We start from the raw sequence: 18,893 nt of genomic DNA, 5'->3' as shown, positions 1-18,893 counted from the left end.
CTTGGACCTGGGAGGCGGAGGTTGCAGTGAGCCAAGACCATGCCATTGCACTCCAGCCTGGGCGACAGAGTGAGACTCCGTCTCAAAAAAAAAGAAAACAAACAACTTTGTTTCATGCATATAAGATAAATATGAAACACAAATGAATTCTGTGTTTAGACTTGGGCCCCATCCTCAAGGTACTTTACTATGTATGTGGTAAATATTCCAAGATGCTAAAAATTCTCAAATCCAAACACTTCATGTCTCAAGCATTTCAGATAAAGGATACTCAACCTGTACCATCACATTACCCAGAAAAACTTTTATCAAAGAAGAAACCCTTTGTCATGCCCAAAAAATCTCCAGCAAATCAGTAAACCTGACAATCATAGGTAAGTCCACACAAATGTTTCCAGAACCAAAAAATAAAAATAAAAAATTGCAATTATTTTCAAATAGTAAAACCACGTAGATAAAATATACTTCTGGCCAGGCACGTGGCTCACGCCTGTAATCCCAGCACTTTGCGAGGCTAAGGTGGGTGGATCACCTGACGTCAGATGATATAATATACATAGATATAATATATCTATATTATATATATTATAGATAGCTATATAATATATAATATATATTAATATATATTATATAGCTATCTATATAACACTATATATAATATATAATAGACATATTATATCTATTGTATATTATATCACCTGACCTCAGGTGATCCACCCACCTTAGCCTCGCAAAGTGCTGGGATTACAGGCGTGAGCCACGTGCCTGGCCAGAAGTATATTTTATCTACGTGGTTTTACTATTTGAAAATAATTGCAATTTTTTATTTTTATTATATATATATAAAATATATAATATATAATTATATTATATCATGATATATATTTATATATTATATAATATATAAAATACATTATATATATCATGATAGATATATAATATATAATATACAAAATTCTGACCCTAATGTCCCACCAGATGAGATTTCCAAGTACGGAGGAGAAAAAACTTAACAAGCCATTCTGCACATAAGCTTATCCTTAACACATAAGGGAGAACAGGCAAAGAAAATGCCAAAAGATTTCAACGGTGTCACTACTACCTTTAAAAGGAAAACAGAGAAATGTGAGTTAAATAACTGGTGTCAGCTGGGTGTGGTGGCTCACGCCTGTAATCCCAACACTTTGGGGGGCTGCGGTGGGTGGATCACCTGAGGTAAGGAGTTCAAGACCAGCCTGGCCAACATGGTAAAACCCCGTCTCTACTAAAAATACAAAAAATTAGTCGGGTGTGGTGGCTCACCCATATAATCCCAGCTACTCAAGAGGCTGAGGCAGGAGGATCACTTCAACCCGGGAGGCAGAGGTTACAGTGAGCCGAGATTGCGCCACTGCACTCCAGCCTGGGTGATACAGTGAGACTCCATCTCAAAGATAACACAACACAACACAAAATAAAATTAAAATAAAATAAAATAAAATAAAATAAAATAAAATAAACTGGTGTCTTCCTGTCCATTATCATAGGCAAGACACTCACCAAACTAGCCCTTGGTCGACCACTATGCAAAACTTCCCACCACTTTCATCCTTTGCTGCTGAATCCTTTGGACAACCTGGAACAGCAGACATGACTACTGTCTGGCATTACTACGTTAGTACTGGCAGTAAAACATAAAGGATTCCGGAAATAACCAAGATTTCTACATTTTTATTAGTCCTTAAAAAATGTACTTAATTGCCAGGCCTGGTGGCTCACACCTATAATCCCAGCACTTTGGGAGGCTGAGGTGGGAGGATTGCTTTGAGTCCAGGAGTTCAAGACCAGCCTGGGCAACATGACAAAACCCCATCTCTACTAAAAATACAAAAATTAGCTAGGCGTGGTGTCACGCACCTCTAATTCCAGTTATTTAGGAAGCTGAGGCACAAGATTGCTTGAGCACAGGAGGCAGAGGTTGCAGTAAGCCGTGATCATGCCACTGCACTCCAGCCTGGGCAACGGAGCTAGGCCCTGTCTCAAAAAAAAAAAAAAAACTACTTACTTCTATACAACAACTAGTCTGCTGGATTGTTCAAAAATATCATGATTGGATACAGGATTTTAGGCCACAAAGAATAATTTTGAAATGAGAGAAAAATTTGAATATGGACTATGTATTATATACAATCATATCAATGTTAAGTTTCTTGAGTGTGATAACGGCATTGTGGTTATATAGGAAAATGTCTTTGTTCTTTTTTTCTTTTTTCTTTTTTCTTTTTTTGAGACCAAGTCTTGCTCTGTCACCCAGGCAACAGTGCAGTGGTGCCATCTCGGCTCACTGCAGCCTCTGCCTCCTGGGTTCAAGTGATTCTCCAGCCTCAGCCTCCCAAGTAGCTGGGATTACAGGTGCACGCCACCACACCCAGCTAATTTTTTGTATTTTTAGTAGTAACGGGGTTTTGCCGCGAACTCCTGACCTAAGGTGATCCGCCCGACTCAGCCTCCCAAAGTGCTGGGATTACAGGCGTGAGCCACTGCGCCGGGCTATGTCTTTGTTCTTAAGACATACTATCTAAAGTGCTCAGAGGTGGCTGGGCACGGTGGCTCATGCCCGTAATCCCAGCACTTTGGGAGGCCAAGGCAGGCCTTGAGGTCAGGAGTTCGAGACCAGCCTGACCAACATGGCAAAACACTGACCAGATATGTCCCCTCGACCTTGGCCTCCATAACTGTAAGAAATAAATTACTTTTCTTTATAAATTACTCACTTTTGGATATTCTAAGTAATGGAAAATGGACTAAGACTATGGTACTGCTTCAATTTTTCTATAGGTTTGAAATTTTTCAAAATAAATAAAGTAAAAAAATATATATATGTATTTAACACCACCTTGGATTAGGGTGTTTATTGGACAGACCTGAGTTCTCAAGTGACCAAGATGGTAATCAGCTGGTTCAGATCTTTGATATCCTTTCTCATCCATTCCTGAGTAACAATAAACTAAATGCCTGCACAACTTCTGGGAGAAGTGTGGTGTTGATGAGGCATATAACAAGAGACCAGTTAGTAATCACACATTCATGGCTGGAAATCTGGAATTCTTAAAACAGCCTTCAAAAAGAATAAGGGGCTGGGCACCGTGGCTCACACCTGTAATCCCAGCACTTCGGGAGGCTGAAGCAGAGGATTGCTTGAGGCCAGGAGTTTGAGACTAGCCTGAGGAACAAAATGAGACCCCCTCCATCTCTATAAAAAAAAATTTTTTTAATTAGGTGCAGTGGTGCATGCCTGTGGTCCCAGCTACTGGGGAGGCTGACAGGAAGATTCCTTGAGCCCAGGAGCTCAAGGTTGTAGTCAGCTATGATGGTGCCACCGCACCATCTAGCTTTAGGCCACAGAGCGAGACCCTGTATCTAAAAATAAAAAACTGGGTGAGCACAGTGGCTCATGCCTATAATCCCAGCACTTTGGGAAGCCAAGATGGGAGGATTGCTTGAGCTCAGGAATTCAAGACTAGTGAATTCCCACCTCAACAAAAACTACAAAAATTAGCTGGGTGTGGTGGCATGCGCCTGTAGTCCCAGCTACTAGGGAAGCTGGAAGGATTGCTTGAGCCCAGGAAGTCAAGGGTGCAGTGAGCCATGATTGTACCACTGAACTCCAGCCTGGATGACAAAGCGAGACTCTGTCTCAAAAAATAAATAAATACACACATATATACACATATATAAGACATGTCTATATATAACACCGTGGCAAATGATTCAAAATATATTAACTGAATGAAAGAAGCAATGATGAAATTTTTTCAAATATTAATTATTTAGGTTACAGTTATCTGAATTTTTTTTTCTTTTTCTTAAGAGTCTCTGTCACCCAGGCTAGAGTGCAGTGGTGCGATCTTGGCTCACTGCAACCTCTGCCTCCCGGGTTCAAGCAATTCTCCAGCCTCAGCCTCCCCAAGTACCTGGAATTACAGGCACCCACCACCATGCCCAGCTAATTTTCGCATTTTCAGTAGAGACAGGGTTTCACCATGTTGGCCAGGCTGGTCTCGAACTCCTGACCTCAAGTGATCCACCCGCCTCAACCTCCCAAAGTGCTGGGATTACAGTCATGAGCCATCGCAGCTGGCCACAGGTAGAATTTTATGGATTACTTTCATTTTCTCTGTTGCTTTTACGTATATTGCTTTTATAATAGGTCAAAAAAAATTAAGGCACACACATAATTAACCAAGCTAAAATTTACCAAACCCAGAGGTAAGCATCCTTCATTCTGGCTCTGAGATATGAGCTAGATGCCAGATGCAAATCTAGGGACAGTTTCATCAAAACTGTTTTTGAGATGGAGCTTCACTCTTGTTGCCCAGGCTGGAGTGCCATGGCACGATCTCGGCTCACTGCAACCTCCATCTCCCGGGTTAAAGTGATTCTCCTGCCTCAGCCTCTTGAGTAGCTAGGATTACAGGCGTGCACACCCACGCCTGGCTAATTTTTGTATTTTTCGAAGAGACGGGGTTTCGCCATGTTGGCCAGGCTGGTCTTGAACTCCTGACCTCAAGTGATCCACCCACCTCGGCCTCCCAAAGTGCTGGGATTACAGGCGTGAGCCACCGCGCCCAGCCCATCAAAATTATGAACAAGGACAGACGAGGTGGCTCATGCATGTAAACCCAACATTTTGGGAGGCTGAGGTGGGTGGATCGCTTGAGTCCAAAAGTTCAAGACCAGCCTGGGCAACAAAGCGAGACTGTCTCTATCAAAAAAAAAAAAAAAGAAAAAGAAAATCATAAACAGTATTTATCATCAAATGTCAAAAGAATAATGAAGGCTGGGCGCGGTGTGATTACAGGATCACACCTGTAATCCCAGCACTCTGGGAGGCCGAGGCAGACGGATCACGAGGTCATGAGTTCAAGACCAGCCTGGCCAACATAGTAAAACCCCATCTCTACTAAAAATACAAAAATTGGCCAGGTATGGTGGTGCACGCCTGTAGTCCTAGCTACTCGGGAGGCTGAGGCAGGAGAATCACTTCAGCCTGGGAGGTGGAGGTTGCAGTGAGCCAAGATCACACCACTGCACTCCAGCGTGGGTTACAGAGCAAGACTCTGTCTCAGAAAAAAAAAAAAAAAAGAATAACGAAGTACAAAAATGTAGCCATTATTCACTAAATTCGTTCATTAAATATATATTTATTGAAGGCAACTATGTACCTAGTACTGTGGGTAATTAATAAAATACAGACTCTGCTCTCAAGGAGTTTACAGTCTAACTAGAGGAACCAACCAAGCAAACCATTAATCCATTAAAAGAGCACAACGAATATCAGAGAAGTGATGCCTATGGATGTAAACGGCCAATGAACAAGATACTATGAAGGATAAGCAACATAAAGCCAAAGGCAGTTAAGATGAGGTACTGAGCAAATATTCAATTAGCACGTCTCAGACACAAGCCGTAGACTAACAGACCACTCCCAAGCTTACAGCAGGTTCATACAATGGTGTTTATTCAAAGATATATTAAAATTAAGATGAAGGGGCCTGGTGCAGTGGCTCACACCTGTAAAATTAAGATGAAGAAATATAATTCAGTTCACACATAAAGCACGTACTATGCCAAGAATTCTGCCCAGAGCCAAATTACAAACACAAATAAAACTCAGTTCCTGCCCTTAAGGTACTCATAGAAAAAAGTAATTATCCTTCCTTTTAAAAACAGAATATACCATTAACAGGCATATTTGTAATAAACATATATGTATTAAATAATTATAACTATATATAATTACAGCATATGTAACAATACGCTATATATGAGATAATAGAGGGCCAGGTATGGTTGCTCACACCTGTAATCCCAGTGCTTTGTGAAGCTGTGGTGGGAAGATCACTTGAGGCCAGGAGTTTGAGACCAGTTTAACCAACATAGCAAGACTTCATCTCTAGGAAAAAATTTAAAAATTAGCTGGGGTGATGGTGTACGCTACTCGGGAGGCTGAGGTGGGACTACTGCTTGAGCCCAGGAGTTCAAGGCTACGGTGAGCTATGATTATACTATTGCACTCCAGCTGTGGACAACAGTGTGAGACCCTGTTTCTAAAAATATAAATTAATATTAAATTAAAAAATAATAGGCCAGGTACAGTGGCCCACATCTGTAATCCTGGCAGTTTGGGAGGCCAAAGCCAGTTGATCGCTTGACCCCAGGAGCTCGAGACCAGCCTGGGCAACATGGCAAAACTCCTTCTCCACAAAAAATACAAAAAATTAGCCAGGCATAGTGGTATGCGCCTGAAGTCCTAGCTACTCAGAAGGCTGAGGTGGGAGGATCACTTGAGCCTAGTAGGTCAAGGCTGCAGTGAGCTGTGACTATGCTACTGCACTCCAGCCCAGGTGACAGAACAAGACCCTATCTCAAAAAATAGATAATATTAATAGAAAAATGCCATTAACAGGCAATTAAGAATGATAAACCTCAGATCATCATAAAGGCTATCATTTATTAAGGACTGACTCAATGCCAGGGATGCACATTCCACCAAAAAGAAGGGTTAAATCCCTCCCAGGTTACAAAGCTAGGTTTTTGTTTTGAGACAGGGTCTTGCTATGTGGCCCAGGCTGGAGAGCAGTGGTGTGATCACAGCTCACTGCAGCCTCCATCTCCAAGCTACCCTCCTGCTTCAGCCTCCTGAGTAGCTAAGACTATAAGCACACACACTACCACGCAAGGCTTTTTTTTTTTTTTTTTTTTTTTTAAATAGAGACAAGGTCTCGTACTCCTGAGTTTAAGCAATCCTCCCGCCTTAGCCTCCCAAAGTGCTGGGATTACAGGCATGAGCCACCACACCCGACCACAAAGCTAGGTTTTGGGCTCAGTGGCTCTGTCTCTTCCAAGGCTCGATTACAAGAAAAGCATACAAAACTGAAAGGAAAAAGACCAAACTATTGGATATAAAAAAATATAGAAAACAGCACAGACATCTGACCCCAAGATAAACTTTATTTATATATAAAGACCAAGTTTTATGGCTTCATGTTATATAGTTGGTATTTGTTCAGGTATTTATTTTGAATACAGTCCATCAAGAAAACAAAACTTAAAGGAAAAAGTTTGTACTGACTGCTAAAATTTATAACACACTATGGAAGAACGAAAGGGTCAGCATCAAATTTTCAGTTTCTCCAATGTCGACAAGTCATCTTATGTCTAAACCAGGGGTTGACAAAGTACAGCCCCAAATCAAATCTGGCCTGCAGCCTGTTTTCGTAAGTAAAACAAACATTTGTAAATAAATTAATTTTTTTTTTTTTTTTGGAACACAGCCATGCCCATTCATTTGGGTATGGCTGCTTTCCTACTACAATGGCAGACCTGAGTGGTTAAGACAAAGACAGTATGATCCACAAAACAAAAAATCATTGATTTTCTGGTCCTTTACAGAAAAACTTTGCAGACCCCCGGTCTAAATGATTACCATATATATCACAAATGGTGGAAAAATAATTAGCCTGTTCATTTCGGCCCTATTTAAGCTTTATTATGAACTCTACCTGATTTAAGTACTCTTACTTTATAATTACTGTCACTTAATTTCCACAAATATGTTCACATTTCAGTTATTTTCCATAGAGTAGGTCTTACATTAGCTGACCAGTAATTTATCCTTCACATCATTACTACAACAAAATTCTAATTAAGGCACATCTGTGGCCAGGTGCAGTGGCTCACGCCTGTAATCCCAGCACTTTGGGAGGCTAAGGCGGACGGATCACAAGGTCAGGAGTTCAAGACGAGCCTGGCCAACATGGTGAAACCCCGTCTCTACTAAAAATACAAAAATTACCTGGGCATGGTAGTGCACTCCTAGCTACTCAGGAGGCTGAGGCAGAAGAATTGCTTGAACCTGGGAGGTGGAGGTTGCAATGAGCTGAGATCGCACCACTGCACTCCAGCCTGGGCAACAGAGTGAGACTCCATCTCAGAATAAAAAAAAAAAAAAAAAGGCACACCTGCAATTATCCCCATAGTTATGCTTCAGTTTTGTACAATCTACAAAGATATAGACAAGAAAAGATGAACACACAAACAAGAGCTGCTATGACTAAATAATTTCTAATATCTGATTCATATTAGAACACCTCAAAGTGCCATTTAGAACCAACAGCATCTGGCCAGGTGCAGCGGCTCATGTCTGTAATCCCAGCACTTTGGGAGGCCGAGGTAGGTGGATCACCTGAGGTCAGGATTTCAAGACCAGCCTGGCCAACATGGTGAAACCCCGTCTCTATTAAAAAAATTAAAAAATTAGCCGAGCATGGTGGCATGTGCCTGTAGTCCCAGCTACTTGGGAGGTTGAGGTGGGAGAATCACTTGAACATGGGAGGCAGAGGTTGCAGTGAGCCGAGATCTCGCCCCATTGCACTCCAGCCTGGGTGACACAGCGAGACTATGTCTAAAAAAAAGAACAACATCAGTGTCACCTGACTGCATATGAGAAATGCAAATTCATGGCCCCTATTCCAGACCTACCAGGTGATTTTTATGCACATTAAAAGTCCAAGAATCACTGCGCCAAAAGAGAGTTCATATCACTTACCTTGAGTGTGAAAAGGCTGATTCGGCCAGGCAGTTTATAAAACAACCCCTCTCCTCCTCTTGAATTGGAATGTAGCATAGCATTGAGGCATGCGAGAGGGGAAGTCCCACTGTAAAACCACAAAAGAATGGATGAGGGTTATACAATCCATCTGCCTACTTAAAGACCTAATCCCTCCAACTCATTCTTAAATGAGAAGAAGCTAAGCAAGAAATACAGAAGAAAAAATCTCATGACAATTTCACTGTGAAAATAGTAAAAGAATAACCAAATGAAATTCACATAAATCACACTCAGAAAACTCTGGAATAAACATTATGTGATACCCGAAATCCATAACTAACACTTCTTCAGTGCTTTTTGACAATATAAATCAAATTTCCAAGAAATTTAGAAAAACCTCACAATTTTTTCAAGTTATATTTTAATAAGTTAATAAATTAAATTTTAGTAAAATTTTACTATTAAAAGTTTCCTAGCCTCTATATTTCAATCTACATATCATACTCAGAAACTGCCACAGAATATTATGACAAAGAATCACAGAATCAATGGTGCTGTGCCAATAAAACAAGCAGAACTTTTTTTCCAGTTAAACATTTTCTAGTAAGTACACAAAAAGAACAGTATTTCATTTGTTTTTTTCTCTGCTGGAAGTGGGGAGATTGAGATTTATTCTGTATCTACCCAGGAACAATTATTTAAACCTAAATGCAAAAAGTAAGTCAAGTGGATTTAGTTCCCAGTAATGCTTAAACATTAAACTGAAACAATGGCATACTAAGTTGTTTCATGGTCCCTGCCACAACAGCAGGTTACAAAACGTGACAATTCAGTGCGAAGGATGCTACTTACTGAATCTTTAAATAGAAAAGCTACCAAAAATATCAACGAATGACCATTATTAATATTAACTGAGTTTGGCACTAGCATATTAGTGCTAGGAGTCACCTGTGCACCCTCTCTTCCCTCTCCCCAGCATGTTAAAAAATACATAAATAGCTTAAGTAAGCCTCTTTGCATTTTTCAGAAGTAGAAGCCCTAATTTATGCAGTGTTAAAAATAAATTCTGAGTCTAAAAAAACCATTAAAAAACTATTACTTATTTTGCCTTGGAACACACTGGATGCTAAAAAATTTTTCACCAAGAACCAATCTCTAAAAGAAACCCTATGCAAAATCTGGAGTATCAAGTGGGTGTGCTAGCATCTCTGCTACAAGGGGAACAGCATGCTGGCACAGCTCTTCTGTGACTCCTACATATTATACCTCTGTCTACAAATTACAGAGCTGCTCACTCATCATGAGCCATCATGACTGCTTCATAATTCCTCTAAGAACAAGAAGCAGAAACAAGTTAAGGTTCTCAATTCCATATGTCCCAAAGGGACTCATTTACCTTCTATAGGCAAAGTGGTCCAACAGCAGTGCAGACAGCAGCATGATGGGAAATAGCCCATAAAAACAAAAATAAAGCACAATTATAACACTACACAGTGGATAAGTACAAGTCAAATAAATGTGATGTAGACAATCTTAATCTTCCCTCCCCACAAAACATCAACTTGAGAATGTTTGAACTGACAACTGGAAAGTGAAGGCCTTTTGACCCTAAAAGGTCAATTAAAGCAGCTAAGTTTGACTAGCAAAAACATGAAGTTTGCTCTGAGTCCCAGGCAAGGACTGTGTAGTGCTCTCCTCTTTCCTCATTTAAGTACTTTTTTTTGTTTTTTGTTTTGTTTTGTTTTTTGAGATGCAGTCTTATTCTGTTGTCCAGGCTGGAGTGCAGTGGTGCAATCTCGGCTCACTGCAACCTCCGTCTCCTGAGTTCAAGCGATTCTCCAGCCTCCGCCTCCCAAGCTGGAACTACAGGCTACAGGCATGCGTCACCATGCCGGCTAATCTTTGTATTGTTAGTAGAGACGGGGTTTTGCCATGTTGGCCAGGCTGGTCTCGAACTCCTGACCTAAGTGATCTGCCTGCCTTGGCCTCCCAAAGTGCTGGGATTATAGGTGTGGGCCACTACCCCCAGCTTTTTTTTTTTTTTTTTTTTTTAAGTCTGAAGTTAGGATGAGGAAAAAGAAAGATTAAAGATAGTCCTGGCTTTCAGGCCTGCAATTCTATGTTTCTAACTTGTTACTTCTCCAGGAAAACTACACCATAAATTTGGAAAATAAAGGTCACCTCAAAATTTAGTAAATTCATATCATATATGACTGCAATTAGTAGGGGGAAAAAAGTCAGTGGTTTTTTATGTTGATGAGACCACTGTTCTTTTATTCTAAAAGAAAGAACTTCAGTGATACGGCATAGAGAAAAGGGTAGCGTTAGGCACAATAGAGGCTATCAGGTCTGAAACTTCCGAAACAGCACAAGAGAAAATGTGCCCTGATTCCTTACACAAAAAACAAGCTCTGTGCCAAGATTTAAGGAAGAACAAGGAGATGGGGAAAGCCACTGCACCTCTAAATGAAAACAAATGGATGTTCACCCACTGCCACCCTCCACTCAGACGACACACAATTTGGGAAATGGATAGTTCCATCTCACTACCAGACACAGAGGCACAAATACATACACAGGTGTACTTACTCATATCACTACAACTACAGAAAGACACATATCCTATGAAACCCTCATGTTAAGCAACAAGAACAATACAAACCTCATTTCCTTTAGTCCTTCTGCCTCTATGACCTGCAGAATCTGTTTAGGTGTCATTGGAGCATCCGAGTAGTTTTCTAATACCTGAAGAAATATAAACATCCTAATTTCAGTGTGCAATTTCCATTTATATCCATCCGTCCATATATCATGGGCTAAAGTTATGCTATGAGGTACCGCTGGTGACAACTTAGTTTTTCCACAGTTAAAATTACTTCAGAAATCAAATTACACATATATCTAGTTGCTGAAAAGTTACTGCAATTAACTGAAATGTTCTAATTCTCAATTCTAAGGATGCATATCTTCTCAGCATACATGGTATAGTATGCGAGACCTTAGCAACACTGGTTACTATTTAGCTTGATGCTGTTAATACTGCTAAACCACAGAATATATAGCGCTGCACAAGAAATGTATGAGACAGAAATGCATTCACATTTTCTTTCCCAAGGAAGTTTGATTATTTTATATATATATATACACACACACACACACACACACACACACACACACACACACTAATTTTTGTATTTTAGTAGAGACTAGAGCTAGTCTTGAACTCCTGACCTCAGGTGATCTGCCCGCCTCAGCCTCCTAAAGTGCTGGGATTATAGAAGTGAGCCACCACGCCCGGCCAAGTACCCATATTTTTAAACGGTGCTTTTTGCCACTGTGTTGTTAATTTGTGGTGTTAACTGCCACAGTACATTCTGCCATTTGGCACATGATGCTATGATTCTGCATGACTGGTGCAATGAGGAACAGAATATCCCATTTATGTTAGCATCACCTATAACCAAGTCATGGCAGTATTGCAGTATTTTCTTAGTGTGCAACTGCAGCTCTCTTGCTTTAAGAGTTGTTTTAGATATGTTATTCTTCTAAAGGAAGAAAAAAGCTGTCAATATCTTTGTACTTTGTCTACCTGTGCAGCTACTCAGGGTACTCCAAATCAAGCTAACATCTTACAGTCCATTTAACTACCATAACCAAGTACTGCTGTCACAAGCAAAACATAAAGACGTCTGATAGGATGCTGCTGTCTACAGCCATACCACCCTGAACGTGCCCGATCTCGTCTGATAGGTCTGCTGCAGAAGGTACTCTCTATGGAAGAACATAAGACCTCAGCACCAAAGTCAAGGTTTGGAGAAGGTACTAAAATAAAACCCCTATTTCCCATGGTCCTATTCTTTGCTTCTCTTTTCAGATTTTCCATTCTCCATGGGTAACATTATCATCTCAGTTTCAGCTACTACCTAAATTCTGATAACTACCTAATCTCTACCTCTAGCTCTGACTTCTCCCCCAAATTTCAGATTCAAATATTCAGTTGTGTACTGACTATACCCCTTCATTATCTACTCTAATTCAGCTCTACTCTTAATTCATCGAATTGGCAACTCTAATTCACCTCTTCTCCAGACCCACTCTTCTTCCTGTATTCCCTACCTTGATTGACAGCCTATATAATCACCTAATTCAGAAACGCAGGTGTCATCTTTCTCGCTCATCTGTCCGCCAAGTCCCAAAACCAGTCTCTTACCTGACCCAACACAACAGCCTCTTAATACTTATCCCTCCATCCAATCCTGCTTTCCTCAAATCCATTCTGACTCTGTTGTCATCCTTCATTCAACAAACACATGGAACACGTACCTTTTGCCAGACACAATTCTAGGGATTCACAGTAAACAAGACCAAATCCCTGCTCTGGTAGAACTTACATGTTATAGACTGAGGTCAACCCAGCAAAGCAAACCTGCCCTCATCACTTTCAGCTCTAAAATCCTTCAACAGGCCAGGCACGGTGGTGCACACCTATAGTCTCAGCTGAGACTGAGGCAGGAGGGTCACTTGCGCTCAGGAGCTTCAGGCTGTAGTGCACCATGATCGTGCCTGTGTATAGCCACTGCACTCCAGCCTGGGTAACACAGTGAAACCTCATCCCTTTAAAGAATTTAAAAAATATATATGGCTGGGTAAAGTGGGTCACACCTGTAATCCCAGCACTTTGGGAGGCCAAGGTGGGCAGATTGCTTGAGCCTAGGAGTTCAAAACCAGCCTGGGCGACATGGTGAAACCCTGTCTCTACAAAAAAATACAAAAAACTAGCTGGGCATGGTGGCTCATGCCTGTAATCCCAGCTACACAGGAGGCTGAGGTGGGAGAATCATCTGAGCCCAGGAAGTGGAAGCTGCAGTGAGCTGTGATGGCACCACTGCACTTCAGCCAGGGTGACAGAGTGAGACCCTGTCTCAAAAAATAGTAATAATAATAATAGAAAGCAAATAAAATCCTTCAACAGCTCCTTAATCACATACTGCAAAAGCTGAAGCTTCCAAAGTCCACTGGCCCACCGGTAAAGAACAGGATCTAGAGTTAGATTCAAATTTTTACATTCTAAACTGGGGCAATTACAACCCAACCTGAACCTAGGTTCTCTTTTGAAGGATACTGATGTCTTCCTCTCAGAGTTGTTGGACAGATTAGAGACAATGTAAGTAATGCCTACAATGTCTGGCACAGAGTAGGTGCTCACTGGCCTGGCATATGGAACCCTCACAATCTGGTCTCTGCCTCTCTACCCATCCACAGTGACACTCTACAAACTTTATGTTCCAATAATTTGTAGATATACCTAATTCCCACACTTTGCAAATACACACACTCCCTCTCACCCTTTCTCTCTCTCTCTCTCTCTCCCACTCTGACTCTTTCTCTCCTGCTATGTGTTGTCACCAGCTCCTGCTTATGCCCTCTGTGATTGGCCTAACTCCTAGTTACCCTTCAAGATTCAGCTCAGAAAGCACCTTCCTCCAGGAAGCCTTCCCTGATCTCTGCCAGGCAGAGGTAAATGTCTCTTTTCAATGTTCCCATTGTTTCATAACACATACAATTATCTTCCAAACCAGGACAGTTGAGAGTGAAAGGAGAAACTATTTATGACTGGACAAGAGGCAGCAACTGGGATATCTGTTTATGATTTATACAACTATGATAACACGTATCATGACTGTAGTAAAATTCTGTTCCTGAGTCTGGACCTTCTTCATCCCCAGAAGACCATAAGCCCTGAGGGGCAAACCTTATCCACCTCTGTATTCCAAGAACCTAAGTGCCAAGATGGGCAGTACTGACTTGAACAAACCTACAATAAACCCTGGAACAAGCTACAAATGTTCACTGCCACAGATATCATTTCTTTGATACTAATTAAATGAAAGCTGAGCTGGCGAATTTTTATATCTTTTTTTTTTAAGAAGCATGACTCAAATAGTAACTACCAATTATTTAAACAGCAATCAGAAATAGCCTGAGAATTTAAGACAGGGGAAACAGAATCTCTAAAGGGAAGTTACATCAAAAGATACAAAGTATTCACTTTTATTAAAACTGTTTATGCCTCCAGCTCTTGGTATAAGAACAAGTCAGCAGTGTTCTATTCCTAGTCTCTTTCTAGACTACATTTTTTTTTTTTAAAGTATCTCTTCTCTTACTTCAAAGGGGAAAAAAATGTTTGATGTAAGAACTGGTCAGTCATGAATCAAAGTAAAAGATAAAGCATACAACAAAGAGTTTCTCGAAGCCAGGGAGAATCCATTTAGCGTCCTCGATTTAAAGGGAAATCCCCTTGGCTATTTCTCCCAAACAAACTGTTCACAACAAGTTGGAGGATTTATATCCACTCAACCACATAAGGTCTACTTCTTACATCTAGAAAAGACAATACTACAAAATGTGTGAAAGACTATTTTTCAACAGCATAATTAACATCTGCAAAAATCAATCTCCTGGGGTACACTATACTGAAATTCTTAAGAAGAATCTTCTTTCCTCTACGAAAGGTTTTTTTGTTGTTGTTGTTTTGTTTGTTTGTTTTTGAGACGGAGTCTTGCTCTGTCGCCCAGGCTGGATGGAGTGCAGTAGCTCGATCTCGGCTCACTGCAAGCTCCGCCTCCCGCGTTCACGCCATTCTCCTGCCTCAGCCTCCCGAGTAGCTGGGACTACAGGCACTCGCCACCACGCCTGGCTAATTTTTTGTATTTTTAGTAGAGATGGGGTTTCACCGTGTTAGCCAGGATGGTCTCGATCTCCTGACCTCGTGATCCGCCCGCCTCGGCCTCCCAAAGTGCTGGGATTACAGGTGTGAGCCACCGCGCACAGCCTACAAAAACAATTTTTAAAAGGATTCCCAGTAACACTCTAGTCACCAATCTGAGTGGGGTCAGGAGCAATCTGAAAGCGTTCCCATGGAAGTGCAAACAATTGCCATTGCAAGCACTCCAAATTCACCTGCCCAAAGAGAAGTGTTCAGGTGTTCTAATCAACTGTCCTACGTTCCCTCCTAGTCAAGTTTCTCTCAGTCCAGTGTACGCTCTCACAAATTCTCCAGCACAGTGTTACAGCAACTTTTTTTAAACATTAAGAGGACTGGTTTTTTCTTCTGTTTTGTTTTTGAGACAGAGTCTCACTGTCGCTGCTGGAGTGCAGTGGCGTGATCTGGGTTCACTGCAACCTCCACCTCCCGAGTTCAAGTGATTCTCCTGCCTCAGCCTCCTGAGTAGCTGAGGTTACAGGCATGCACCATCACCATGCCTGGCTAATTTTTGTATTTTTAGTAGAGACGGGGTTTCACCATGTTGGCCAGGCTGGTCTCGAACTTCTGACCTCAGGTGATCCGTCTGCCTCGGCCTCCCAAAGAGCTGGGATTACAGGCGTGAGCCACCGCGCCCGGCCTGGGACTCTTAAAAAGTTCCCCCTCACCTACCATCCAGTCCCATTCAAAGAAATGGAAAATTCTAAAACAAAAAACACAAGATACTCAAATTGCATATCACATTCTCAACAAGTCCTTTTTCTTTTTTTTTTTTTTTGAGACGAGTCTTGCTCTGTCACCCAGGCTGGAGTGCAGTGGCATGGCCTTGGCTCTCTGCAACCTCCACCTCCCGAGTTCAAGTGATTCTCCTGTCTCAGCTCCCTCAGTAGCTGGGATTACAGGCGTGCACCACCACACCCGGCTAATTTTTGTATTTTTAGTAGAGACTGGGTTTTACCATGTTGGCCAAGCTGGTCTAGAACTCCTGACCCTGTGATCCACCCACCTCGGCGTCCCAAAGTGCTGGGATTACAGGCGTGAGCCACAGCGCCCAGCCTCATTATTTTTTTAGAGTCAGGGTCTCCCTCTATCACCCAGGCTGGAGTGCAGTGGTACAATCAATCATTGGGCACTGCAGCCTCCAACTCCCGGCCTAAGCTATCCTCAGCCTCCTGAGTAGCTAGGACCACAGGTGTGTACCACCATGCCCAGCTCATTTTGTTGCTGTTGTTGTAGAGACCGGGTCTATGTTGCCCAGGCTCATCTCGAATTCCTAGCCTCAAGTGATTATTCCACCTCAGACTCCCAAAGTCTCGCAAATCCTTTTTCACATGTATAACAGCACCACAAAGTAATTCCTACTCATAGGCTGGGCGCGGTGGCTCACGCCTGTAATCCCAGCACTTTGGGAGGCCAAGGTGGGCGGATAACCCAAGGTCACGAGTTCGAGACCAGCCTGACCAACATGGAAAAACCCCATCTTTACTAAAAATAAAAAATTAGCCGGGTGTGGTGGCAAACAAACGAAAAACAAACAAACAAAGTAATTCCTATTCATATTACTATTTTTAATGAAGAGCCTTAAAAGAAAAAGAGGAATAACTTACCCTGATAACCTGGCTTGAAGTTGAGTCAATGATAAAACAGAAATAGCAACCTCGATGTTGAAGTTCTGACCACAGTAAATTCGAGAATCTAAAGAGACTTAACAGTGGACCCCAAATTCCTAAAGTCAACTAGTAAGAGCCAACAGAACTTTGAGACAAACAGATTTCATAATTCTGTCAAGACATAAATAACACAAGACTTAAAGGTACTTTCACCTACCTCTAACAAGTAAAACTCTGGCAAGCAAATTTCCTTGGGTGCCCAGGGTCATAAACACCCGCATAACAGGAACGCCAAGGAGAATGTCAATGAATACACAAAACTCATCGTGGAGGAGGAGAACGAGAGCTCTCTCCCACTCCCCATCAGGCCTATATTTGTTTCCAGGTGAAGAACCGTTAGAGAAATCCTGAAATTTCTACAAGATCCTGAAAACTAGCCCAAGCTTCCAATTTTGACTCAATCAGAAAAAAAAATATTTCGGAACCTCAAAATCTTCAAACTTCACATGCCAGGCCAAAATAAACTGAAGCACAAAACTTCAGCATACAAACAATTGCTATTTTTGTTCCCTGGGCAACAAATGACTAGGGAAGAGGATAGCAAGCACCAGTGAAAATTCTGTAGCCCAAATTCCTTCAGTTTTTATAAATCCGTAACTTTTACAGACTTCGAGAAAGAAAAAGGTGTACTTCAGGTTTGTGTCAACCCCCCCAATACAGTCTATTTTTTTTTTTTGCACAACACCTTTGAAGCAGAAAACTCACTTCAAAATAAGAGAGAAAATTAAGTCTGAGCTTCACTCATCATTAAAACTGAATTACAACCATTACATATAAACTACAGTGTCAAGAGACACTTATGCTATCCGCACCACAACCTCGCTGTGTGACAGATCTTAGGAACTGACATCTTAGTATAACCTGTTACTACTGGTATCAGCAGACAATTACCCGAATATGTCTCAAAGTGTCTGAGCTTTGTGGGAGTAATCCAAAAGGAAGCTATTTCACCTGCAAGTCCTCTGACGCTCTGAACACAAAATTCACAACCCCCATCGGTTGAACGAGACGGCTTCAAACACTCAAGTTACGCTCTCCCTTGCTAAATCCTCAGTGAACAACGTCTCCCAACAGAGATACTTTGTCTTTGTCCAACATACATTCTTTGCAAAGTGGATTCAGTTCTCCTCAAAATACCAATTTCCAGTCCAGCTTCTGAAGGCAAGCACCCCAGTCAGCGTTTCTCAAAGTGGGGTCCGTGAGCCACTACGTTTGAATCACCTGGGAAGCTGGTGAAAGCGCAGATTCCCAGGCTCTATCCCAGACCCTGAGGCTCAGCAGGTCTTACGAAGGGCCCTAGGTGGAGCGTTCCTAACCGCCTCCCAGGTGTCGCCCACAGGACACTAAAGTTAGAGAACCGCTGCTCAGGGTTCAAGCTGGGAGTAAGCACTTGCTTCCCTCCACGCACCTGGTTTAGATTGGGAAAGCTCAACATGCCATTGGCGTCCTTGAATGTGGGGTCGCTTTTCCACCCCCGGAGTCAAAGGCACCACCCCATTACCCACCAGGAAGCGAGGGAGGAGCTTCCGACCCTTCCCGGAAACCCAACTCCCCCGGGTGAATGAACGAAGCTGCCCCAGACCCCCAGACGCTGCCAAATAGTGGGGGAGGGGAGGCGGGACCCCGCTGCCCAGAGTGGGAGGAGCCGGCCTGCCAGCTCGCCCCTCCGCAGGAATTTAGCTGCGCGGGGCGGGGGGCGCGAGGGCGAGCGGAAAAAGGCGCCACATCCCATCCCGGCGGAGCGCTCCCCACCCCTCGCCTTGCGGGGCTGTCCCGTTCTTAAAGGAAGATGGCCCCGCCCCCTCCCGCGGTGGGCAGGGCCTCGCCCCTCCCCCCCAGTGGGGGGGGGTGCGCGGCGAGCCCCCCC

At 42.4% G+C, this 18,893-nt stretch overlaps 1 protein-coding gene across 8 annotated transcripts in view; it reads right to left on the bottom strand.

Annotated features, from left to right (window-relative positions):
* ASXL1 (ASXL transcriptional regulator 1) overlaps window positions 1-18,893 on the bottom strand; it is a 92,307-nt gene that overhangs the window by 61,226 nt on the left and 12,188 nt on the right. For 4 of the 8 annotated variants that reach the window (XM_055104462.2, XM_055104465.2, XM_034947556.3 and 1 more), the window contains exons 2-3: window positions 11,256-11,338; window positions 8,591-8,699 (exon numbers count right to left, since the gene is read on the bottom strand). In XM_055104462.2, coding sequence (XP_054960437.1) covers window positions 8,591-8,699; window positions 11,256-11,338 — 192 coding nt within the window. The other 4 variants (XM_003814741.5, XM_055104463.2, XM_055104464.2 and 1 more) reach the window with 4 other exon arrangements.

Source organism: Pan paniscus, chromosome 21, assembly GCF_029289425.2.
Source record: "Pan paniscus chromosome 21, NHGRI_mPanPan1-v2.0_pri, whole genome shotgun sequence".
Lineage (NCBI taxonomy): Eukaryota > Metazoa > Chordata > Mammalia > Primates > Hominidae > Pan > Pan paniscus.
This window is presented reverse-complemented; position numbering and strand designations above follow the sequence as displayed.